Here is a 26982-nt window from a genome sequence, read left to right on the forward strand (position 1 = left end):
AATTAGCTGGGCGTGGTGGCACACACCTGTACTCCCAGCTACTCGGGAGGCTGAGGCAGAAGAATCGTTTGAACCTGGGAGACGGAGGTTGCAGTGAGCCGAGATCATGCCACTGCCAGCCTAGGCGACAGAGTGAGACTCTGTCTCAAAAAACAAACGAACAAACAAAAACACCATGAAGCAAAAGAAAAGTTTTTTAATTTTAAAATGTAAAACCATGGAAAAATAGTTTTATATACTACTTATGGATAAATACATATATGAACTAATAGTTAACATCACCACTAGAATATAATCTCCGTAAGGGCAGGGATTTTTTAAGCTGTTTGCCAATGTTTAGTGGCTAGCATATAATAAGCTATTAAATAAACATGTATTGAAAGGATTAGTAGTTTTGAAAGTGCTAGCCCATGCACTTACACAAGAAAATTATATCCTTGCATTATCTGATGACATTAGAAATGTGTTTTGATTTCTATGTAAGTAAATACATGACTACAGTGAGAAGCCTTAAAACCGTGGTTCTCAAACTTCAGAGAGCATATGTTACTGATTCAATAGGTCTAGAATAGAGTCGGAGAACTTGCATTTCTTTTTTTTTTTTTTTTTTTTTCTGAGATGGAGTCTTGCTCTGTTGCCCAGGATGGAGTGCAGTGGCACGATCTAGGCTCACTGCAACCTCTGTCACCCAGGTTCAAGTGATTCTCCTGCCTCAGCCTCCCGAGTAGCTGGGATTACAGGTGCCCACCATCATGGTCGGCTAATTTTTATTTTGTATTTTTAGTAGAGACGGGGTTTCCCCATGTTGGCCAGGCTGGTCTCAAACCCCTCACCTCAAGTGATCCACCCGCCTTAGCCTCCCAAAGTGCTGGGATTACAGGTGTGAGCCATCACGCCCGGTCGAGAACTTGCATTTCTAACAATTCCCAGGTTGTGCTGTTCTGGCGAACCATACTCTGAGAAACACCTCCCTATAACCTGATAGGTTATTTCCCCTAAGATTCAGATGAGTAAAAATTAATACACATTAGATGAAATTCCAGAAGTTACCTTCAAACCTTGCTATTCATTGAATGTCATGAAAATATTGGAAAAACAAACAAACAAAAAGAAACAAAAACCTTGCTACTCAACAAGTGATTGGCATTATCATGTTTGAGAGCAATTCAGAATCTCAGGCCCAAGCCCAGGCCTACGAAATTAGGATCTGCAGTTTCTCACCATCTTCAGGTAATTTATATGGTCATTAAAGTTTGAAAAGCTGCCTTGAGCCGGGCGTGGTGGCTCACGCCTGTAATCCCAGCACTTTGGGAGGCCGAGGCGGGTGGATCACCTGAGATCAGGAGTTCGAGACCAGCCTGATCAACATGGAGAAATCTCATCTCTACTAAAAATACAAAAATTAGCCATGTGTGGTGGCACATGCCTGTTATCCCACCTACCCGGGAGGCTGAGACAGGAGAATCGCTTGAACCCAGGAGGCGGAGGTTGTGGTGAGCCGAGATTGTGCCATTGCACTCCAGCCTGGGCAACAGAGCAAGACTTCGTCTCACAGAAAAGAAAAAAAAAGAAAAGCTGCCTTGAAATGGAAGTGCAGCAAAAATCATCTGGTAAATTGTTAAAAGTAATCTCAAATGCAACCCAAATTCACAGAACCCCAGGTGAAGCTCAGTATTTTTATCCTTCTCCCCAAATAATTCTGATGTGCAGGCAAGTTTGAAAACCACTACTTTAAAGAAAATGGATACTCACCTTACCAAGCAGAAAGGGCTTTGGAAATTCATGCAAGGGAAGCAAAAAGATGCCTCAGGAGGCATGATTACAATAGGATTGATGCAAAGGGAAGTTGAAGCTTAATCAAAGACATTAATATATGCCGACAAAAGAAAATGCTAAGGAAGTCAAGTGGTCTGCATGAATTCTGAAGAAAAATGGAGAACCAGAGAACAAAATTTGTCAATGAATTTCCAGCACAGTCTAGCTTAAGGGAGTGAATTTCTTGACTGAATGGCAGACTCTGGACCACCTGGCAGTTATTACCTCAATGGAGGAATTATGTTATAATGTATAGGTATTCTAATTAGAATGACCTGGCATTTACTGAGGCAAAATTTTCTGCTCCTTTGTATTCTGTAATATCAGAGGGATCTACATGGATATTCTCTTCTCTGAACTGTTTGGATGAACTAGTCAACAGCACTCATCATTCCTTGGTTTTTAAATATGCATTGTAGTCATAATCTGTTATTTAATTAATTTCTCATACTTTTAATAAAAAAAAGTTTGCCTATATGGACAGAATTTGCCTTACTTTTCTGAAATTCTGAGAAATCCTAGACAGTTTTCAAGCCCGGGCACAAATGTCACCTCTACTACCCTTTGCTGCGCCTCCAGGCACTGTGCTTCTTACACTTTGTATGGTCCTCCACGACACAGCGTTGAGCACCATTATATTACAGGCAATTACTCATGCCCCCTCCCCGACTCATTTGTTGACTCCTTTAGAGCACAGATCATGTTTTAGTTATTGTAGCAACTAAAAAAATATTTGCTCAACCAGACACCCATAAACAAAACTACCTGCAGAGCGCAGAGATGCAGGGATAAAGTCATGCCAATATTAAATCCCAGAAACCACTGTCGATTTTTTAGAGCTGAACCCTACATTTATTGTATTAATTAAAAAAAAAAAAAATTAGTGTTTTCAGACTTCTAGACCTCAAAAGACAACTCTATATAATGTGTGTTTCTAGAAGGAAAAAAATGTCATTGTCCCCTTATTTCTAATTGGTATCTGAGAGAAAGAGGCCTCACTCAACACTGGTATAGGGAAGCGGGAAGTTCATTTCCAGCAGAAGTTAATACTCCAGAACTAATAAAATCTAATTATTTAATCTACTGTTACATATATATAAACCATGAATGGCATATTAAGAAGAAATAATCTGTGATGCATTGAAATCTTTTAAAAATTATGAAACTTACTTGTCAAATGTAACAAGGATTCACCTTTGGATGTGGAATAGTGTCCCAATCTAGTATTAACATTACTGAACAAGGCTATGCTCTTCGAGTACATTCCATTTGCTCCCAATCCCTATCTTCTGTGTCAGTAATAATATAACAACCAGCAGCCAGCTTTTATAGAGTGCTTTCTTTTTTTTTTTTTTTAGAGACGGAGTCTTACTCTGTCACCCAGGCTGGATTGCAGTGGTGCAATCAAGGCTCACTGCGAGCTCCACCACCCAGATTCAAGCCATTCTCCTGCCTCACTCTCAAGTAGCTGGGATTGAAAGTGCCCACCACCATGCCCAGCTAATTTGTGTATTTTTAGTAGAGATGGGGTTTCAACATGTTGGCCAGGCTGGTCTCGAACTCCTGAACTCAGGTGATCCACCAGCCTCGGCCTCCTAAAGTGCTGGGATTACAGGCGTGAGCTAGCACGCCTGGTCTATAGAGAGCTTTCTATTTGCCAGACATTGTACTAAGTAAGCACTTTAAAGTGCGTTATTTCATTTTTATCCTCAGATCAACTCCATAAAATAGATACCATTATTACCTCCTTTCAAAGATGTTTATAGAGAGGCTAAATGACTTGTCCAAGGTCACAGCCAGTACCACTAAGAGTTACAACTAAAACACAGGTCCCAAATAAAACAAAAAACGACGACAAACCCACAAGTCCAGCTGGACTTGGTGGCTCATGCCTGTAATTCCAGCACTTTGGGAGGCCAAGGTGGGTGGATCACTTGAGGTCCAGAGTTCGGGACCAGCCTGGCCAACACGGCAAAACCCTGTCTCTACTAAAAAAACAAAAATTAGCTGGGTGTGGTGACGTGCGCACCCAGCTACTCCAGAAGCTGAGGCACTAGAACTGCTTGAACCCAAAGGGCAGAGGTTGCAGTGAGCCAAGACTGTACCACTGCACTCCACCCTAGGCGACAGAGACTCTGTCTCCAAACAAACCCACACAAATCCTAAGCTATGGTCTTTACTACCATATCAGACTTCCTCCCATATTGTTAAAAACCACCTGACTTGACCTCTCAGTGAAAGGGAATTTGAGAAATAACAAATGCCTATTGTGCAGGTGGGAGAAATGACAGATAAAGGAGACAAACCAGTGAAGTGACAATGTTATAAAGTATGAGACCTGAATAAAAATTTAAAGTGCTTACTTAATAGCCACATATTTCTCGTGGCTACCATACAGGACAGTACACATATAGAATATTTCCATCATCACAAAAAGTTCTGTTGGACAGCCTTGGTCTAGAGATACATCTAGGGACTACCACACAATAACTGAAGTTCAAATAACCCATTGGGTTATCAACACAAAGCTAAGATACGTTCAGTATCCTCTATGTTGCCCAGCTTGCTCTCAAACCGCTGGGCTCAAATGATCCTACCTCAGCCTCCCAAAGAGATGGGATTACAGGTGTGAGCCACCATACTCAGCTTATATTTTTAAATGTTTCTGAATGTTTGAACTATTGTATAATTATTTTAATGGGAGAACTTTTTATATTTGAAAGATTTATTTACAGAAGATTGCCACCAAATACAATGATTCATCAACCACTAGTGAATGTTACCTTCCACATATTCAAGAAAAAATTTTGCTTCAATAGAAAAATAGGCCAAAGAAAAATTTTGCCTTCAAAAAAGTTTAAGAACTCATTTAATGTCTTTTAACCTTTGAAAGATAAAAATGTCTTTCATATACCTCTTTAGTCTTTTCCCCAAATAAATATGACTCTAGGACAGTTTGGTAAACATTCCTAAAATGTGGCTCAAAAACTATGACATAAAGATCCCTTGTTTTTCTTTTTTACTGTATACATTTATATATATAATTATACATATATATAAAAAATAAAATACATATTTTTTGAGACAGAGTCTTGCTGTCACCCAGGCTACAGTGCAGTGGTGCTATCACTGCTCACTGCAGTCTCGACCTCCTGGGCTCAAGAGATCCTCCCACCTCAGCCTCCTGAGTAGCTGGGACAAAAGACGTGCACCATCATGCCCACCTGATTTTTACATTTTCTGTAGAGATGGGGTCTCCCTATATTGCCCAGGCTGGTCTTGAACTCCTGGGCTCACACAATCCTCCCACCTCGGGCCTCCCAAAGTGCTGGGATTACAAGCGTGAACCACCATGCCTGGCCCCTTGTTTTACACAATGAATAAAAGAAGAACTCAAGCCCACTCTTCAGTAAGACTCCAAATGGAGGGAGGAAGAAAGGGAGATGTCGTCAAATGCCAGATAATGAACGAAGAAATGACAGAAATAGAAAACTCACCATTTGTAATCACCGGTGTAATTCATCCAGGCAAGAACCATCAATAGATCTTAAAACCGTTGGGTGAAAGGTTGTTGGGCAACAGGATATTCTCAAAGAATCACCCCACAGATAACTACTACCTTCAAAGATGAAAGGTACCTTTACAGGGATAATTCTAGCACATGTCACCTTTACCAAGTGTTCAAACTTATCAATAATGGAACAAATTGATGGTGTACCTCCTCATGAGATGTGCTGAGGAGGAGATGTGCACTTATACAGCATTCCTACCACAAGTATCTAAACTCAATCTATGCACGTAAAAAACAATCAGATAAATCCAAATGGTGAGACATTCTGTAAGACAACAGACTGGACACAGTAGTTCACGCCTGCAATCCTAGTACTTTGGGAGGCCGAGACGGGCAGATTACCTGAGCTCAGGAGTTTGAGCCCAGCCTGGGCAACAAGGTGAAACTCTGTCTCTACTGAAAACACAAGAAAAAAAAAAAATTAGCCAGGCATGGTGGTGCATCCCATAGTCCCAGCTACTCAGGAGGTTGAGGCACAAGAATCTCTTGGACCTGGGAGACGGAGGTTGCAGTGAGCCAAGATCATGCCACTGCACTCCAGCCTGGACAAAGTGAGACTCCATCTTTAAAAAAAAAAAAAAAAAGGGGGGGGGGGGTTGGCGGGGGGGGCGGGTGGTGGCTCACACCTGTAATCCCAGCAATTTGGGAGGCCGAGGTGGGCGGATCACCTGAGGTTGGGAGTTCGAGACCAGCCTAACCAACATAGAGAAACCCCGTCTCTACCAAAAATACAAAACTAGCCAGGCATGGTGGCACATGCCTGTAATCCCAGCTACTTGGGAGGCTGAGGCAGAACAATCACTTGAATTCAGGAGGCGGAGGCTGCGGTCAACCAAAGATTGTGCCATTGCACTCCAGCCTGGGCAACAAGAGCAAAACTCTGTCTCAAAAAAAAAAAAGAAAAGAAAAGAAAAAGACAACTGCTCCGGACAGTTTAAAAATTTAATTATCACAAAAGACCACCCTCACCCCCAAATGTGATAGAACTGCTCTAGAGTAAAGGTGTTAAAGAGACATTAACTAAATGAAACACATAATCCTCAACTGAATCCTAGATAAGGGGGGAAAAAACATCAATAAAAGGCAATTGGGGAAATTTGAAATGGAATATATCAGTGTTAAATGAAATGTCTTTTGAGTACGTCAAATTATTTTGAGGTGAAGTGTAACACTGCAATTTACTGTCAGCAAAAATAATATTTTAAAATACAGTATGAGTGAGAGAACACACACACACCAAAATATAAAAAATTGGCAAATCCCTCGAGAGGATATACTAGGTGATTGTTGTACTACTCTTTCAGCTTTTCTGTATATATATCTAGATATATACAGATATTTATACATATATATATCTAAATATGTATCTACATACATTCAAAGTCTCACGTAAGGCCGGGCACAGCGGCTCATGCCTGTAATCCCAACACTTTGAGAGATTTAGGAGGGCAGATCACTTGAGGTCAGGAGCTCCAGACCAGTGTGACCAACATGGTGAAACCCCGTATCTACTAAAAATACAAAAAATTAGCCAACATCACACCACTGCACTCCAGCCCGGGCGATAAAGCTAGACTCAATCTCATGTAGATATATATCTACATGTATCTATGTCTACATATGTATCTACATATCTAGATATATATTTGCAAGTATGTAGATATATACCTTTATATCTACATGTATATAGATATATGTATCTACATATATATCTACATACATTGAAAGTCTCATCAGTGTTCTAACTTTCGCTTTCAACCACTATACATATTTTAAAGAGCTAAAGAGGAGAAACTGTTTGTGTTTTTCAATTTTTCCAGGTACTATTTCTGTGCTCTTTATCTCTGAAGTTCTAGTGTTCCCTCTGGTATAATTTTCCTTTGGCCTAAAGACCTTCTTTTACATTTATTTTAGAGCAAAACTTTTGACAACACATTGTCTTAGATTTTCTTCATCCGAAATTTCTTTTTTTTTTTTTTTTTTGGCCTTAATTGTTGAAGGGTATTTATGCTGGATATAGAATTCTGGATGGACATTTCTCTCAGTACTTTAAAGATGTTCTGCAGTTACTTGAATCGCTGAAAGGCTGAAAGTTGGGAACTGACTCTATCACATATATGTTTTAAAGAAAGGTTCATTACTTTTATATCTTCATTGTGGACCATAGCCTTTATCATCACAAAATCTTTGTCTCATTTATGAGTTTTTAAATTTTGCTTTGAACCTAAACTTTTAAAACTCCTTTCCATTTCCTACAAAGTGGAGTTTATCTGGGACCGCACAGGAAGTTGGAAATACATAACTGGAGTTTAGAAGAGAGGTCTGAGAAGAAAAATTGATCTAGAGGTCATTGATATTTTGGTGGTAACTGAGTCAACTGATAATTAGGGGAAAGTTGGGGAAACTAAATGCTGAGGACTATCACACGTAAGAGGGATGTTTGAAAGAGGAATAACCGGTCAAGGAAATTGAGTCATGAGTGGCAACAGGAAATTTAAGAAGGATGTAGTGGCCAAAGGTAACATGCATGCATTGTATCTGTATGTAGATATATATATTTCAATGTACGTAGATAAATGTCTATGTATATATACAATGTATGCACATAGATATAACATACACTGAAAGTGTATATAGATACATATCTATATATATCTACATACATTGAAAGTGTATAAAGATATATACATACACATACATAAACACATATGTACAATTATAACACGGGGGGTGCTAGAATAAAGAAACCTATATGGTTGCAATACTTTTATGTTTTATTTTACATCTTATTTAGAGGTAAAATGCTAACTCTAAGTAGATAGTTTAGGTATATATTTTGTAATTCCTACAGCAAAAACACAGTACAGATATAATCAAAAGCCAATTAATAAAACGTAACACTAAAAAATATTCAATTAGGCCTTGCGCAGTGGCTCACGCCTGTAATCCCAGGACTCTGAGAGGCCAAAGTGCGTGGATCACAAGGTCAGGAGATCAAGATCATCCTGGCTAACATGGTGAAACCTCGTCTGTACTAAAAAATACAAAAAATTAGCCGGGCGTGGTGGCGGGCACCTGTAGTCCCAGCTACTCAGGAGGGTGGGACAGGAGAATGGCATGAACCCAGGAGGCAGAGCTTGCAGTGAGCCGAGACTGCGCCACTGCACTCCAGCCTGGGCAGCAGAGCGAGACTCCATCTCAAAAAAAAAAACAAAATTCAATTAATCCAAAAGTAGGCAGACAAAAGAAAGAGAAGAAACCCCCCCCCAAAAAGAGATAATCAGAAAACAAATAATCAAATAGGAAACCTAAATCCAATAGTTATCAAGCATATTAAATGTAAATGGTTCAAAACTTATTAATTAAAAGAGGCTGTCAGATTAAATTTAAAAGAAAAACAAACAAGAAACCATCTGAAAATATAATGATACAGCCAGGTATGGTGTCTCACGCCTGTAATCTCAGCATTTTGGGAGGCTGAGGCAGGTGGATTGCTTGAGCCCAGGAATTCAAGACCAGCCCGGGCAACATGGCAAAATCCCATCTTTATTTTTACAAATTAAAAAATAGATGAATATCATGATATATAGATTAAAAGCAAAAAGGTAGAAAAAGATATGTCATTCCATCACTAGTCAAAAAAAGTATTATATTACTAATATAAAATACTAATTTTATATTAGTATTAAATAGTGGTATTTATTTTTATTATTATTATTTTTTAAGATGGATTTTCGCTCTTGTTGCTCAGGCTGGAGTGCAATGGCACGATCTCAACTCACCGCAACCTCTGCCTCCTGGGTTCAAGTCATTCTCCTGCCTCAGCCTCCCAAGTAGCTGGGATTACAGGCATGTGCCACCACGACCGGCTAATTTTTGTATTTTTAGTAGAGACAGGGTTTCACCATGTTGGTCAGGCTAGTCTCGAACTCCCGACTGCAGGTGATCCTCCAGCTTCAGCCTCCCGAAGTGCTGGCATGAGCCACTGCACCTAGCCTTACTATCTGACCTTTTACACAAAAAGTCTGGCAAGCTCTGGGTTAGGCAAAGTTGTTAGATGAACTCCAAATGTGTAAAAGAAAAAAAGTGATAAATTAGATAAATTAGACTTCATCAAAATTTAAAACTTATACTCTGGGAAAAAGACACTGTTAAGAGAATGAAACACAAGGCACAGATGGGGAGAAAATATATGTACATCACACAGCCTAACAAAGCACTCATATCCGAAATATATAAAGAACTCTTATTACTCAATAATAAGAAATTGGCTGGGCCATGGTGGCTCATGCCTGTAGTTCCAGCACTTTGGGAGGCCAAGACAGGCGGACTGCTTGAGCTCAGGAGTTCAAGACCAGCCTAGGTAACACGGTGAAAACCCAGCAATAAAGGTTTATCTTTATTGCTACTCAGCAATAAAGAAACTGCTGATACACACAACAACATGGATGAATCACAAATACATTAGGCACTGTACATGTATAAACTATTTAAAAGTTAAAATACCTTTTTAAAAGTCAAACAGTACATGAAAAAAATATGATCAAGAGAGGTTCGCCGCAGGAATGCAAGGGTGGATCAATATTATAAAATCTAATATAAATCTATGAATATACACCACTGCAATTAATATGTAGCATGCAGGAGAAAAACTATATGATCACCTTAAAAGATGCTAAGATGACATTTGACAAAATACAATAGCCATATCTGATTTTTTTTTTTAACTTAAACAGGGAAAAAAGAGAAATAGGTGAATATACTCAACATATTGAAGGTCTCAAACCAACAGTTAACCATGAAATAGTCACATCAGTTCCATTAAATTCGGAAAGCATACTAAGACGACTATCATTATAACTAACATTTAACATTGTTTTGGAGATGCTACACAATGCAATTTGCTTCTTTCTTTTTTCTTTTTTTTCTTTTTTATCACCCAGGTTCCCATCAATGGTAGAGGGCAATGTAATTTGAAGAGAAAAAGGAGATATAAATATAAGAAAATCAGAGGTGTACATATGATTCATTTTTGCAGATGATACTTTATTCCTAGAATAAAATTATTCCAATCAAAGCAAAAGCTACAAGAAACAACTAGAAAAAAGAATAGGTGGCTAACTACAAAATTAATTTTTAAAATTCATTAGTTTTCAACTAGAAGCCCCAGGAGAGCAGGTATTTTTACAGACAAAGATAAAATAAGATTTCATGGCATAGGTGAAAATATTTAGCAAATGAATTATACTTCATCCAATTTTGTAAAAAGTATGTATGCACACATGTGCTGGGCGCAGTGGCTCACGCCTGTAATCCCAACACTTTGGGAAGCCGAGACGGGAGGACTGCCTGAGCTCAGGAGTTCGACACCAGCCTGGGCTAGTGAAACCACATCTCTACTAAAAAAAAAAAAATTAGCCAGGTGTGGCAGCGACTGCCTGTAGTCCCAGCAACTCAGGAGACTGAGGCAAGAGAATCACTTGAACCTAAGACGTGGAGGTTGCAGTGAGCCAAGATTGCACCACTGCACTCCAGCCAGGGCGACTCCAGTTCAAATAAACAAATAAATAAATAAATAAAAGTATGTACGTACACATGTTTACACAAAGATGGTTACCTAATGAGAGGAACCAAAATATTAATGTTCTGGGTTTTCTAAATTGTCTACATTACTTTCCTGATAAAGGGGAAAAGCAAAAAAAAAATTTAAAGGTTTTACCAAATTTTCAGAAGCATTATTTATAAAAGTCAAAGCTTTTTTCCTAAACTAATTACCGAAATCACAGACTAATGAATGTCAAGAGCTCAAAAATAGGGTGAACAAACTATGGCCAGCCACAGCCTGTTTTTGTAAAGAAAGTTTTATTAGAACACAGCTATGTTCATTTGTTTACTTATTGTCTATGGCTGTTTTCATGCTACAAGGGCAGAGCTGAGCAGCTATGACAGAGCCAGGTGGCCTGCAAAACCTGAAATATTTACTAATCGGTAACCTAAGAACAAGTATGTCAATCCCTTGCCCATTAGATCATCAAGTCCATCCTATACTGTACAGGTGAGTAAACTGAGGTCCACAGAAGAATGGTTTCTCTACGTTCCAAACTCAAGTAAGAAGCAATGAAGAACTCCATTTCTACGGTACTTTCCACCACTTGGCCAGGAAACTCTCAAAACAGACATCCTGCCATTTGGGAGGTAAACCTCAGGGTCTCATATCACATCGCAAGTGAGTGTATTTGCCAATAAATTGATGAGAAGAGGACTTTGGGCCTAGTCAGTATCCAAGAACATCTGCCAAAGGTCTGAGTAAACCTCAGTAGATTCTAGAAAAAGTCAATTTAAAACCACACACGCCAAGCACGGTGGTTCACGCCTGTAATCCCAAGCAATTTGGGAGGACAAGGTGGGCAGACTACCTGAGGTCAGGAGTTCCAGACCAGTCTGGCCAACATGGTGAAACCCCATCTCTACTAAAAATACAAAAAAAATTAGCCACGCGTGGTGACGTGCGCCTTTAATCACAGTCACTCAGGGAAGCAGGCAGGGGAACTGCTTCCACCAGGGAGGTGGAGGTTGCAGTGAGCCAAGATCATGCCACTGCACTCCAGCCTGGGCGACAGAGGGAGACTCCATCTCAAAAAAAAAACAAAAAAAAATACCACATAAGCACAGACTAGGGAAGGCTTAAAAACAGATGTTGAGAGTATAATCTGGTTCAGTCTTTTAAATGGCACACACTATAACGTAAAAATCCAATCCCACTCCTAGGAATCGATCCTACAGAAACACCAGTTTAAGTGGCGAAATGTACATCTCTAGCACATTTAGGACAGCACTGTCTGAAAAGGCAAAAACAGCCTGAATTCTCAATAGGTCTAGTTTTTTAAGGCAAATCAATATTATCAGCAAATGCAGTTATGTATTAATAAAGAGAGGGGCGCTTCATGTCTTTACCTTACAGAGGGTCCTAACCTGAGCAGGTAAATGTGTGACCCTTGCCATAAACAATCTCCACTGTTAGGTTTCTTCTGAGACACAGAGAAGATTCATAACTCACGCTATTAAGGCAATTAAGGAAAACCAATATACCTGGAAGCAGGTAATCTTCCAAGTTTACAGAGGATCAGAAATCCAATGCATTTCACCTGGATAATTCAGACTCAAAAGTTCAAATACGTATCTGAAATTACAGTAAAACCACTTTAAAACTTTTTATTCTTTGCACAGCACTTTGAAAGCACAGTACAGTCATAAGGTGGAGAAATGAGTAACTTACTGAATAAGACTTTAAGAAGTGTGTGAAATAATTTTAATGTCTACAAAAACAGGGAAAAGTGCACTTTCTTTCTGTCTATTTGATCTCTTGATTACTGTGACAAGAGTGTTGAAGTCTACAATATTGTTAAGGATTTGTCTGTTTCTCCTTGGAGTTTTATCAGTCCTCATGTACCTTATAAACCTTTAGAAAGAATTGTTTCAGGATGGACTATCATTCACTATATTAAATATTGGACCATCTCTTGAGACAAGTATCTACGCAAGAATTAGAAAGGCAAAAGGACAAGAGAAATTCCACACAGATTAATACATGCATTTCTGAAATACTTTTTTAACTTCCATAAATAGAATATGCTATATACTATACACAGACCTCAAAAGAGGCACTATGAACATACTGAAATCAAGCAGGAAGCCATATTTCTAGTAAAATATATAAACTGCATCTACTGACCATTGCCATTTGGTATGAATCACATGGACACGCCATTTCCCAAGTGTGTGAATTACAGAACATATCCATGAATAGAGGGGAGTCTAAGAATAACTTTCTTAGCAAATCTCAAGGGGGTTCCATAGATAAATAATTTGGCCAGTGACTCCTGAGAAAGAGATTTTATACAGGAGAACCCAGACACACTAGGACATACTAACATCTCACAATTCAGTTTGTATATCAGCTTTTACACTTTTATAACACTGAAATTCTCTGAATTATCACATTTAATTTCTCAACCAAAAGTCTCTGAATCCTAATCCTTCCTTCTCTTCTGGCCTATATATATAACTTTTAGCTTAACTTTACCAGGACTGCGGCAGATTTTCTAATCACATGTTAACTGCCTCTTCACCCTACCACCAAGAACAACAAATAATGGAAAGTCATCTCACACATGACCCCAAATCTTGTTGCAGAAAAGCGATACCATCACATACACAAATAATGCTGGGCCCAGAGTCTCCACAAAGGAGAACCTCACTCAGCCAGACCACTGGGGCTACCCAAGTTGTGCAGGATTTAGGGCAAGTAAAAGGCTAGAGAAAAAGAGATGTTAGGTAAATTCTCACTGGTCTAACACAGGCAGACTGCCTACAATGAGTCCTGGGGAACTTTCTGCAATGATATGAAACGCCCCAAATGCTCTACATCTGTGTGGTGCAATACACGTGGCTACAGAGCACTTGAAATGAACGTATAATAGCTAGTGCCACTGGAGAAACTGAAGTTTTCATTTCACTTAAATTTTTTTTTAAAGAGATGGGTTCTCACTCTGTCACCCAGGCTGGAGTGTGGCGGCATAGTCCATAGCTGACTAGGGCCTCAAACTCCTGGGCTCAAGCAATCCTCCCACCTCAGCCTCCCAATTAGGTAGGACTACAGGCATGCCATCCTACGCCCAACTATTTTAATTCTTTTGTAAAGACAGCGTCTTACCATGCTGCTCAGGCTGGTCTTGAACTGCTGCCTTAAGTGATCTTCCCACCTCAGCCTCCCAAAGTATTGGGACTACAGGTGTCAGCCACCATGCCTGGCCTACCTAGTTTTAATTAATTTAATTCTCTACATGTGGCTAGTGGCTACCAAACTGGACAGTACAGAGGGTGAAAAGAATCCACAGGCTTTCTTTGACTCGTCATTCAGCTCCACAATTACCTGTGCTGCCTACTGCATTCAAGAGATTGAACCAGGCACTACAGAGACTGAATGAGACTGTCCCTGCCCAAACTAGGTTGTAATGAAGGGCCAGATCATCAAAAGCCCATTTCAGTTCCATGTCTTAACAGATAAAGATACAGATAAAGGGGTTACATAATTAAGAGGATAAAGGGATCCTTCCTAAAGATTTATGGACTTTAGGAAGGAGTCTCAAAACACATGAATACAGAGCCTCAAAATACATGAAGATTGCTAGAACTTCAAGGAGAAACAGACAAATCCTTCACAATAGCTGTAGACTTCAACACTTCTCTCAGTAATCAACAGAACAAGTAGAAAGTCAGACAGATCGTAATAACACTATCAATCAACTTGACCTAATTGACATTTATGCAATACTCCACCCCACAAGAGCAGAATACAAAATTCTTTTCAAGTACATACGGAACATTCACTTAGACTGACAAAATTTTGGGGTGCAAAACAAACCTCTAAAAACGTTTTATAAAATTAAAGTCATACAAAGTATACTCTGAACAAAATGAAGTTAAAATCAGTAACAGAAAGATACCTTAAAAATCCCCAAATATTTGGAAACCAAAGCAATTAATGCACAAGGTCCTGGAGGTTAAGGGAGTGGGAAACAAAGGAACTTAGCCCCACCTGGCGGTACAGGGAATGGTGATCTGAGAAGGCAGGCTGGAGAAGGTGATGGATAGGTGACTAGGAGTTAGGTATGTGAGAACTACAAAGAAATCAGTATTATTATATCCATTCGAGATGGAGAACAAACAAGGAGTGAATAAGGAAAAGAGAAATAAGGGAGACTCAGAAGTCAGTTCATCCTTGAATCTTTTTCTCCCACTCACCACATCCCAGCCTAACCAATCTATCACCAAGGATTCATTCTAACTCCTGAATTACTTTCTTCCAGGCGCGGTGGCTCACACCTGTAATCCCAGCACTTTGGGAGGCCAAGGCAGGTGGATCACTTGAGGTCAGAAGTTCAAGACAAGTCTGGCCAACACGGCGAAACCCTCTTCTACTAAAACTACAAAAATTACCCAGGCATGGTGGCGTGCACCTGTAATCCCAGCACTTTGGGAGGCCAAGGCAGGTGGATCACTTGAGGTCAGAATTTCAAGACAAGTCTGGCCATCATGGTGAAACCCTCTTCTACTAAAAATACAAAAATTACCCAGGCATGGTGGCGCACTCCTGTAGTCCCAGCTACTCAGGAGGCTGAGACAGGAGAATCTCTTGAACCCAGAAGGCAGAAGTTGCAGTGAGCCAAGATCATGCCACTGCACTCCAGCCTGGGCGACAGAGACTCAAAAAAAAAAAAAAAAAAAAGAAAGAAATTAAAATTGAATTTGCAATAATCCAGCAAATAATCCTAGTTATATACCCAAGAGAAATGAAAACATATGTATAGACAAAAACATGTACACGAATGTACTCAGCAGCATTATTCCTAATGGCCCAAAAGTGGAAACAGTTCAAACGTCCACGAACTTAAGAAATGGATAAGCAAAACATGGTCTCTGGGCACAGAGGTGTGTGCCTGTAATCCTAGCTACTCTGGAGGCTGGAAGCCTGAGGCAGGAAGATTGCCTGAGTCCAGGAGTTTGAGGTCAGCCTGGGCAACACTGCAAGACCCTGTCTCTATAAAAATAAAAAATAAAAAAAAGAAGTGGTATAGCCATACAATGAAGTGCTATTCAAATATAGTACTGATGCCGGGCGCAGTGGCTCATGCCTGTAATCCCAGCACTTTGGGAGGCCGAGGTGGGTTGATCACGAGGTCAGGAGATCGAGACCATCCTGGCTAACACCATGAAACCCCATCTCTACTAAAAATACAAAAATTAGCTGGGCGTGTAGCGGGTGCCTGTAGTCCCAGCTACTCGGGAGGCTGAGACAGGAGAATGGTGTGAACCTGGGAGGTGGAGCCTGCAGTGAGCCAAGATCGCACCATTGCACTCCAGCCTGGGCAACAGAGCAAGATTCCGCCTCAAAAATAAATAAATAAATAAAATAAATTTAAAAATACATATATACACATACACATATATAGTACTGACACATGTTAAGATATGTATAAACCTTGAAAACATTAGGCTAAATGACAGAAGCCATATATTATCATAGTATATTATTCCACTTATTAAGAAATGTTCATAAGAGGCAAATCAGGCCGGGCGCCGTGGCTCACGCCTGTAATCTCAGCACTTTGGGAGGCTGAGGTGGGTGGATCACAAGGTCAGGAGTTCGAGACCGGCCTGGCCAACATGGTGAAACCCTGTCTCTATGAAAAAAAATACAAAAAATTAGCCAGGCATACTGGTGGGCGCCTGTAATCCCAGCTACTTGGGAGGCTGAGGCAGGAGAATCATTTGAACCCAGGAGGCAGAGGTTGCAGTGAGCCGAGATCCCGCCACTTCACTTCAGCCCAGGTGACAGAGCAAGACTCCATCTCAAAAAAAAAAAAGGCAAATCAACAGAGAATGAAAGTAGATTAGTGGCTGCCAGGGATAAGCAGGAGGGAGGTGAAGAACAGGGAGTGACTGCTATAGGTATGGGCTTCTTTTGAGGGGGCATAAAAACATGCTGGAATTAAGGAGTGTTAATGGTTGCACAACTCTATCAATATACTAAAAAAACCACTAAATTATATACTTTACAAGGGTACATTTTACAGTATGTAAATTATATCTCCATAAAGCTGTTACCTTTTAAAAACTGAATTTTCATAAATATTGCTTGAAAATCATTCAGCAATTTAGAAGATGTCCAATAAATGTTAGTTATTACTGTCACTATTTTTAAATTGTGACAATCACAAATTAATATTTGAATACAGCTTACTATCTAGAAAAACATAAAAATTTTAGATATATACCAGCAGACGAAACAATTAAAACATTATAATTATATTTAATTACATGCATTTTAATTATTTCTATATGGTCATTTTCTATCTTTTAAAGTGCATTTTGATGTACATATTTTTTTTTATTTTAGTTAAGAAACATGCTGCCTCCTGAGGCTTGTCATTTTAAAAACCCAAAAGCATGAAAAAAATTAGAGGCCGGGTGCAGCAGCTCACGCCTGAAATCCCAGCACTTTGGGAGGCCAAGGCGGGCGGATCACAAGGTCAGGAGCTTGAGACCAGCCTGGCCAATATGGTGAAACCCTGTCTCTACTAAAAACACAAAAATCAGACAGGCATGGTGGCAGGCACCTGTAGTCCCAGCTACTCGGGAGGCTGAGGCAGGAGAATTGCTTGAACCCGGGAGGTGGAGGCTGCAGTGAGCTAAGATTATGCCACTGCGCTCCAGCCTGGGTGACAGACTGAGACTCTGTCTCATAAATAAATAAATAAATAAATAAATAAATAAATAAATAAAATTAGAATAATGAGTGTCAGCGTTAAGCTAGTGCTGAGATCATAACCACTGTAAGCAGGCACTCAAAGAGAAGGAAGACCAAGGTGCAAAACAGGACTCAGGGAAGATCTCCCAGGAAGAGGGATTCGAGCCTGGCTAAGGAGTAGGAAGGGAAAAGGGCATCAGCTAGGATTTGCTCCTGTGTCACCCAGATTACTACTTGCCCACCATGACTACCACTCTCTCACCCCCATGTCTCCACCATTAAGGGTCTTTAGTCAAAGGGAAGACACAGGGTCTTGAGGAGTGAGGAAAGGAGAACCTAACAGAAGAGACCAGAGCTCCTGGTCTTAACATTCCCAGTCCTGTGATATGCATGTTTCTCAATTCCAAACACACCCATGGGTGAGCAGAAGAATAGAAAAGCACGAACTGTGTGCAAGACTACTTATTAATGCATACCTAGGACACGCCTCTCTACTACTCACAAATCATATTGCCCAACTTTTTCGTAACCTTTTGGCTCTCATTTTGTTTAATTCTCATGTTTAACCTCTTGAGGTGCTGATACCTGAAACAAGATGTCATTAATTTCCCTTATAATCTTGACCTCCCTATTGTTACTGAAAGTGCTACCATTCTTAGGGAGGCATATGTAATGCATTCCTCTCTCTACACATCTATGTGTCAAGGCCTGAAGAACTCTAAAGTACCTCCTGGACAGGTCTTCCATCCAGGGCTACAGAACCCACCAGCTATCTCGTCCTTGTCAATCCATCCCGCAGCAGAGAATCTAAGCTAAACTTCGTGGCACTCCTCTGAAATCATGCCCTGCTCTTTCGAGATCTTCCGGTCATCCCAATACCCAAAATTAAACAAATTTGAAATAGATTTGAAAGAGAGAGAGCTCCAGGCCATTTCCTCAGTAATTCCCTCAATTTGGGAGAAAGGGCTACAGCAGTGGTTCAACAGCATCTCTGTGATTTGATGTGGTTCTGTTTCATGTTTGTGCATGGTGCTGCTGGGAATACAGCATATCTCCTCGGGGTGTTTAGGAGTGAAAAAGGCCTGAGGATCATGATCTAGTGCAATCCTTATTCTACAGAAGAGGGGGAAAGTACAGTTGCTATAGCCTGATCCTCTAGGTACTGCCCAACACAGCATACAAAGGAGCTTTGGTTTATTTCCTGTTCACACACTCAGGCTCTTGCTAAACCGAGTTACTTGAGACTGCCCACACTTTACTATCAGTGCCTGCTGCTCCCTCCCGCTCCCTCCCCCTCCCTCCCTCCATCTGCCTGTCCTTACTCTCCACATGCCCATCCAGGAAGCCTATGCCCACACCAATCCCCTTACAGGGTATATAATCTCGCCCTCCTTTAAATGTCCACTGCACTTTGTACCTCGCATGTAGCAATCAGAAATTATACTGAAAAGATTAAGTTGGCACTGGTGGGAATAATATTGTCAAACCAGTGATAAATTCTGTTTGAGGTAAATCTATGGTTCACTCATGACATCTCTGCCACTGATCTCCACTGTCACAATCCTTAGAGGACATAAATCGCTAACTCTCCCAGGATAACACCAGGGCTTTTGTTTTATGAAGTTATCGGGGGTTCCAAGTTTTAAAATTCCAGTAAGTATTCTCAGAAGTCTCACACGAGACTGAGACTGAAACACAAGAATCATTCTGTTTTAAATATAATTTCTTAAAATTAGCAAATGCTTAATTTCAAAGTGCTGTCAGAACTTCACCAAATGCCTATTGAAAACACTTCCTATACAATCCTTCTCATTATACTGGCAATGTCATAAAACCTATAGGCTGAAGTAATTCTAAATTTAAAAAGTAAAAATGAATTAAAGCATTATTCAGTCATATGCCTTTAGCTTAAGCAAAACTAGGTGATTTCAATTTTATACTAAAAAGTTGCCATCCTTACATTTTTTCCATAAAAGGAAAACAATCTTCAATGAATAAACCTTTCATGACTTTAGTAATGTCAACTAATGTCTTTGCATTAAGTTATATTACCTACAAAATACTGAGTTATTTCTTATACTAGGAGTGAGCTATTTATGAAGTTAGGAATGTCACAAGTCAGTACTTAAACCAACACTGTAAACTACAAAAATTAATCAAATTACTCTAAATCACCAATAAAGTAAATTCCTCTTTCAGCCTTCACAGTACAACAGGATTCAAATTCATCATACTTCTTGATGTGTTATTTGGATATCTTAAACCAGTTCTAAAACTTTTTTTCTTCTATCTACACATTTACCTGACAGCCTCCAGGAAGTACAGACCATAAAACCAATGAAACTGGTGCTTAGCCTAAACAACTCACTGTCATGCGTTCTTACTCATTTGAGGCAAGTGGGCATGTTCTAAAAGTTTAGAACTCAAAATGTCACTCACATCCGGGGGTTAGGGGGTAGGGAGACAGGGGTGTGGGGAGGGAACTCAGAGGGCGGGTCAGTAAGTGCAGCAATCCACCACGGCACACGTATATACCTATGCAACAAACGTTCTGCACATGTATCCCCTTTTTTTTTTTTAACAAGAGATAAGGAAAAAAAAGTCACAACTATTTTACCATAATCTTAAGAAAATATGTGTTGCAAAAGGTAAAACATCCAAACTAACATCACAGTCAATAAAGGAAAATGCCTAACAAGCAATATGAAATAGCAACTCCAAAACAAAGTAACTCTTGCAATGAAAAACATTCACTGAAAAAAAAAGAAAAACATTCACTGAACAAATTGTCCATCAAAACCCAATTTAAAAAACAAACACAAAAAAAAAACCAATTAGATCAATTTTTAGTTTCCTAAATCCAAAGTATTTAGTGGTTATGACACCCACTGTAGAATGATGAAAACTTCATCTATTATAAGTTCACATCTACTAACAATTTATCCAACCAATCTTTGATGAACATCTGCTATGTGCAAAACACTGTTACAGGAGCTGCAGGGGGAATAAGCTCAATATCTATTTCCAAGGAGTTAATAATTTCATATAAGGATAAGACAAGTAGACACATGGTAGGCTACAAGTGTCATTAAGAAAAACAAACCGTCAGGCCAATCACCGTGGCTCAAGCCTGTAATCCCAGCACTTTGGGAGGCCGAGGCGGGCACATCAACTGAGGTCGGGAGTTCAAGACCAGCCTGACCAACACGGAGAAACCCTGTCTTTACTAAAAACACAAAATTAGCTGGGCGTGGTGGTACATGCCTGTAATCCCAGCTACTCGGGAGGCTGAGGCAGGAGAATCGCTTGAACCCAGGAGGCGGAGGTTGCAGTGAACCAACATTGTGCCATTGCACTCCAGCCTGGGCAATAAGAACAAGAGCAAAACTCCTTCTCAAAAAAAGAAAAACAAAATGTCACAAAAGTAGCAAAAGTAAACACATTTTATTAAAGGACACCTAGCTACAAATGGTAATTTAAGTCAGCATATGAACAGTCTTCAATCTTAAATATCATTTGATAGGCCTTCAAATAGGACTTAAAGTTAGCTGAACTGCCCTGCCAAAATGTCTCAGCTCTTTCTAACCAGAAAAAAACTTCCTCCAGGGGTGTATGCAATTCAGTCTCCATGTTTCAATTACCAGCTCTGGGTACAAAGAAGACCGACATGTGAAGCATAGTCAAAATTATTACTATAAAAGATGCACTAGGCTGGGCGCGGTGGCTCACACCTGTAGTCCCAGCACTTTGGGAGGTCGAGATGGGCAGATCACGAGGTCAAGAGTTTGAGACCAGCCTGGCCAACAGGGTGAAACCCCATCTCTACTAAAAATACAAAAATTAGCCGAGTGTACTTGTGGGTGCTTGTAATCCCAGCTGCTCGGGAGGCTGAGGCAGGAGAATCGCTTGAGTCTGGAAGGCAGAGGTTGCAGTGAGCCAAGGTCGGGACACTGCACTTCAGCCTGGGCGACAGAGCGACTCCCTCTCAAAAAAAAAAAAAAAAAAAAAGTACTCCTACAGCCTCCCCCAGACAAGACTGGCAACGATTCTGACCATCGGGCAAAATAAATGACCTTTTTTCAGCTTGTGTTAGTTAGAACAACCTATGTGGGTTTACATTTGGCTTAATACTACCCTACTTCTCCAATAAGTATTTAAGCATTTATTAAAATCAGAAACTTTTCAAGTTAACCACTTCTACTACCCTAGTCTCTCTAAGAAAGACATGACACACCTTATTTCAAGGAAAAAAAGGTCTTTTTTCCTCACAAATATTTTCTCATAAACTTTATTTTTTAAATGGTTTTAAAACCAGATTCTAAATTAATCTAGATTGGCAAAATTATAAAGGAAAAGTCTTGCCAGTTGCTGCTTTGGTTATGTTAATTTCACAATTTAGTAAATTGCAACTACGTACAAAGCAGCCTTTTGCGGGGGGGCGGGGGTGTTTAACAAAATGCATCTCAGCACCAGCCTAGAGAAACTTTCTGTGAGAAAACAGAAGAGGGGTTACCATGGAGAAATTCATTACGGATTTCGGGAGGGCTTTTTCCTCAGAAATAGAGTGAAAAGAAAAAGTCGTCGTATAATAAATCTGATACTGACGCTGTGTGACTTAGAAGTTGGTCCAAAAGTTCATCTTCGGCAACCATGTCTAGATGATCAACTACACATCTTCTGCAACAGGTGACACGAAACTACATTTCCCAAGCAACGCAAAGCGATTAAATGAGTTAAGACGCGCGTTCCTGAGGTTTTGTACTTTTATTTTTGATTTAACCAAAATAATTCTGAATCGGATGAATTCCCAAATTTGGTTAGGTCTTATTTGGCTTTCTGCTTTGCTTGATAATCAGCCATTTACCAGCAACTGTTGCACGGGCCCATTAGCACTCGAAGAATAAAAACAAACACACAGGACCAGATAAGGTTCCCCTACTAACCCAAATGATCCGTTTCCTTAACACAATTTTAAAACCACAGCTAGGGGTGTGAAAATCCATTTTTGTGTGTGTGTGTTTGTGTGCCACAATCTGTCCAAATCCTTAATTCCCTTTTAAGTAACAGATATATAATAAAAATCCGAAAGAAACCACATTAGAAATGCAAAGAGGTTTGCAAAACAAGAGGCTTCTTTCATTCCAGAAAACCACACCAAAACAAGGGGAGAAAAATGAATGCAATGGATATGTGTTTGCCAAAGTTTCAATCCTGCCCGGTGGAGACACTGCACTGGCACAAATTTTGAAGAGGAAAAAGAGGGGGTGGGGGGGAGAGAGAGAGCGAGCGAGTGTGGCCTGCAAACTGCAACAATGCAATCTCCATTTTGAACAATGCGCCTCTTTCCTCTTGTAAATCTAGTTTTTTGCCACTTGATGTGCCGTCGCATTTCCCCTCCGTTTGGGGGGGAGGCGGGGTTGGGGGGAGATCGGAGCAGGATGCACAGCACACGAGTGAGCAAGGGGGGAGGGCAGAGGAGGTGGGGAAGGAGTCTGCAGCAACTGGGCTGGGTGGGTACCTGGAGTGCTGCTGTAGGTACTATGGCTCCTGAAGCTGCTTTCCGTGCAGTAACTGGCGTCGTCGTCGTCGTCTTCCATCTCCTCCGGATAATCGGAGTCATCGTCGTCCTCCTCCATCTCATCCTCCTCGTCGTCCTCAGAATCCTGGGTCTCCTCGGCGTCGCCGTCCTCCTCCTCCTCCTCCTCGGAGACCATGTCCTCCTCTTCCTCCTCCTCCTCGCTCTCGTGGTCATCGTACACCACTTTGTTGACGGCCCTCCGGGCCGCGGTGGTCCGGGCCAGGTGGCCGCCGCCGCCCCCGCCCCCCGTCCTGCCGCCCCCGCCTCCTCGCCCCCCCCGGCCCGGGGCGCTGGTGCTGGGGGGGGCCGGCGGCGGCGGCTGCTTCCTCCGGCTACTGCTGCCCCCCCTGGGCGAGCTCAGCCGCGTCTTGGGCGCCACCTCAGCCTGGGCGGCGGCCCACCTGCCCCGGCTGCTGCCGCGGTGCCGCGAGCGGAGCCCCCCGATGGGTCCGGACGTGGGCGGCGGCGGCGGCGGCGGCGGGGCCGGGGCGCAGCGCTCCGCAGCGGGAGCCGCGGGCTGCTTGGGCGGCCTGCCCCGCCGGCCCCTCATGTCGGAGCCGAGGCGGGGGGAGAAGGAAAGCGGAGGGGGAGGGGCGGGCGCAGGGGGGGCGGTGGGGAGCGCCGGGGCCGGGTGGGGAGGCCCGCGGGGCCGGGCGGGAGGGGCCCGGCCGACGGAAGCGGGTGGAGGGAGAAGGCTCAATCCGAATTGCTGGGGCCCCACTCCGGATCGCCTTCAGCCGCCATCTTGTTTCTTCCCTCTCGCTCGGTGACTGGGGGAACCGACAGCGGCCGCAGGCCCAGAGCGCGGTCACGTGAGCTGCGCCGCCGACGAGCCTGGGACGGAGTGAGACGGCACGGCGGCCGCTAGGGGGAGCGCGGGAGCGTCGACTCGGGGGCGGGGAGCCCTGGGCGCCTGGGCTCTGCACAGCGCGGTGCGGCTGGACTCCGGGCGCGGGTGGCGCGGCTGAGAGGGGCGCGCAGCTCGCGAAATGCCCGGCGTCAAAGGCTTTCGGAGACCAAGGTCTCCGCGGACCCCTGGCTGGAGCCCAAAGCCGCTCGGACGTCCTCCCCGCGTCTTCCCTTCCGCGGCTCGGAGAGGAAGGCAGGGGAGCCTCCAAATATCATTCCCCTCCCGCCCCCTAGGGAAACTGATGCTGAAAGAGCCAGCGAGAGAAAGAAAAAAAAAGTTGCGGAGAGGGGCGGCCCAAGCGACCGAGGGCAGCGCCAGCGACGGAGGGAAATTAGTCGAGAGGACAGGGAGACAAGCCCCCCTAATTTAGGAAACTCCGAAGCTTGGAGCTGGAGTCCTGAAAATGACTCCGATGACAACTGCTCCGGATCTGTGCCAGGAGCCACGCCCCGGGATGCCACGCCCAGAGGGAGGGCCGCCCTAAGACCTGTTGCGTGGAATCCCTAGTTGGAAAGCCTCAGTAAACTCCAGAACGCAACTACTGCACGTTCCAATGTCCCGCCACCTTCCCAGTGCCCCAGCGAGGACCTCGATCACCTCAGCAAGCACTTACCTTTCCTTTGCAGTGGAAAAGAGGGAATCCTGCGTAAAACCTACTTCACGGTGTTAAATGTTTGTATTATCGGAAAATAGCCTTAATTGATTTACTGGACAAGTCACTAGGTTTCAGCTTAGCCCAAAAGACGAATCATGATGACATTTCAGGCACCCTCAAACCGTATCACAGGGACTCAACCCTGAGTGGTTGAGGTCAGGTCTTCAGATAAGAGAAAGGTTTTATAAACATATATTAATATTTACTGAGATAAGTGACAACCAAATAGTAATTTAAAGAAAAATAGTTGGTCGAGCGCGGCAGCTCACACCTGCAATCCCAGTCCTTTGAGAGGCCAAGACCAGAGGATAGATTGAGGTCAGGAGTCCAAGACCAGCCTAGGCAACATAGCAGGACCTCGTCTTTAGAAAAAATTTGAAAAATTAGCCGGGCATGGTGGTGCGCACCTGTGGTCCCAGCTAGCCAGAGGCTGAGGTGGGAGGATCGCTTGAGCCTGGGAGGTGGATGTTGCAGTGAGCTGTGATTGCACCAGTGCACTCCAGCTTGGATGACAGAGCAAGACCCTGTCTCAAAATTTTTTTAAAAAAGAGGCTGGGTGCGGTGGCTCACGCCTGTAATCCCAGCACTTTGGGAGACTGAGGAGGGCGAATCTCGAGGTCAGGAGTTCGAGACCAGCCTGACCAATATGGTGAAACCCCATCTATACTGAAAATACAAAAGTTAGCAAGGCGTGGTGGTGACTGCCTGTAGTTCCAGCTGCTCCGGAGCCTGAGGCAGAAGACTCGCTTGAGCCCGGGAGGTGGAGGTTGCAGTGAGCCGAGATCGCGCCACTACCCTCCAACCTGGCGACAGAGCGAGACTCGTCTCAAAAAAAATAAAATTAAAAAAAAAAAGAAAAGAAAGATATCTAACAGGATTCTGTATACCAAATGGCTTATTTCAATCTAGTTAGGAAAATGGAACACATATGTAAAATGAAGATTAAAATACAAGCACTAATTGCCAAATAAATGCATTCAATACAATTTGGTTGAGCTCTAAGGGTGACAAATGTGTATATGTCTCCAGGGACCAGGTAAGTAATGTAAGTCAATAAAGTAGGAAAGATGAAGACCTAGGCCAATGGAAGTGCCCATATTTTGTTTGAAGAGGGTGGCCAGGCACGGTGGCTCAGGTCTGTAATCCCAGCACTTTACGAGGCCAGATGGGAGGCTCACTTGAGCCCAGAAGTTCGAGATTAGCCTGGGCAACATGGTGAAATCCTGTCTACTAAAAATACAAAAATTAGCTGGGTGTGGTGACTCATGCCTGTAATCCCAGCTACTCGGGAAGCAGACAGGAGAATCGCTTGAACCCAGAAGGCAGAGGCTGCAATGAGCCAAGATCGTGCCACTGGACTCTAGCCTGGGTGACACAGCAAGACTCTGTCTCAAAAAAAAAAGATAGGAACTGAGAATTTTTTTGGGGAGACACAAAAATTGAAACCTTAAATATGCATATATTATCCCAGCGACCTTGGCTCACTGCGAACTCCTGAGCTCAAGCGATCCACCCCTCCCTCCCAAAGTGCTGGGATTACAGGCCACAGCCACCATGCCCGGCCACCCTCTTTAAACAAAATATGGGGCCAGAGCTGGGCGTGGTGGCTCATGTCTATAATCCCAGCACTTTGGGAGGCCAAGGCAGGCAGATCACTTGAGGGCAGAAGTTCGAGACTAGCCTGGTCAACATGGCGAAACCCTGTCTCTACTAAAAACTAGCCAGGTGTGGTGAGGTATCGGTAGTCCCAGCTACTTGGGAGACTGAGGCAGGAGAATTGCTTAACCCGGGAGGTGGAGGTTGCAGTGAGTGGAGATCGCACCACTGCTCTCCAGACTGGGTGACAGAGCAATCCTCTGTCTAAAAAAAAAAAAAAAAAAGGCGCTTCCATTGGCCAAAGTCCTCATCTTGCCCTACTTTATTGACTGTCATTACATACCTGGTCCCTGGAGGCATATACACATTTGTTAACCGTGGTACTCAACCAAATTATATTGAATATATTTACCTGGCAATTAGTGCTTGTATTTTTTCATTTCACATATGTGTTATATTTTCCTATCTAGATTGAAATAAGCCACCAGGCATGATGGCTCCTGCCTGTAATCCCAGCACTTTGGAAGGACGAGGCGGGCGGATCTTC

At 42.4% G+C, this 26982-nt stretch overlaps 1 protein-coding gene across 13 annotated transcripts in view; it reads right to left on the minus strand.

Moving 5' to 3' along the window:
* The window catches only part of BPTF (bromodomain PHD finger transcription factor), a 148841-nt gene extending 125002 nt beyond the window's left edge, over positions 1-23839 (minus strand). For all 13 annotated transcript variants that reach the window (XM_037993316.2, XM_037993314.2, XM_037993313.2 and 10 more), the window contains exon 1: positions 23215-23839. In XM_037993316.2, coding sequence (XP_037849244.1) covers positions 23215-23824 — 610 coding nt within the window. In that variant the 5' untranslated portion in view covers positions 23825-23839. The remainder of the gene's footprint in view (positions 1-23214) is intronic.
* Positions 23840-26982: the final 3143 nt, after the last annotated feature.

The sequence above is a fragment of the Chlorocebus sabaeus genome, chromosome 16 (assembly GCF_047675955.1).
Source record: "Chlorocebus sabaeus isolate Y175 chromosome 16, mChlSab1.0.hap1, whole genome shotgun sequence".
Lineage (NCBI taxonomy): Eukaryota > Metazoa > Chordata > Mammalia > Primates > Cercopithecidae > Chlorocebus > Chlorocebus sabaeus.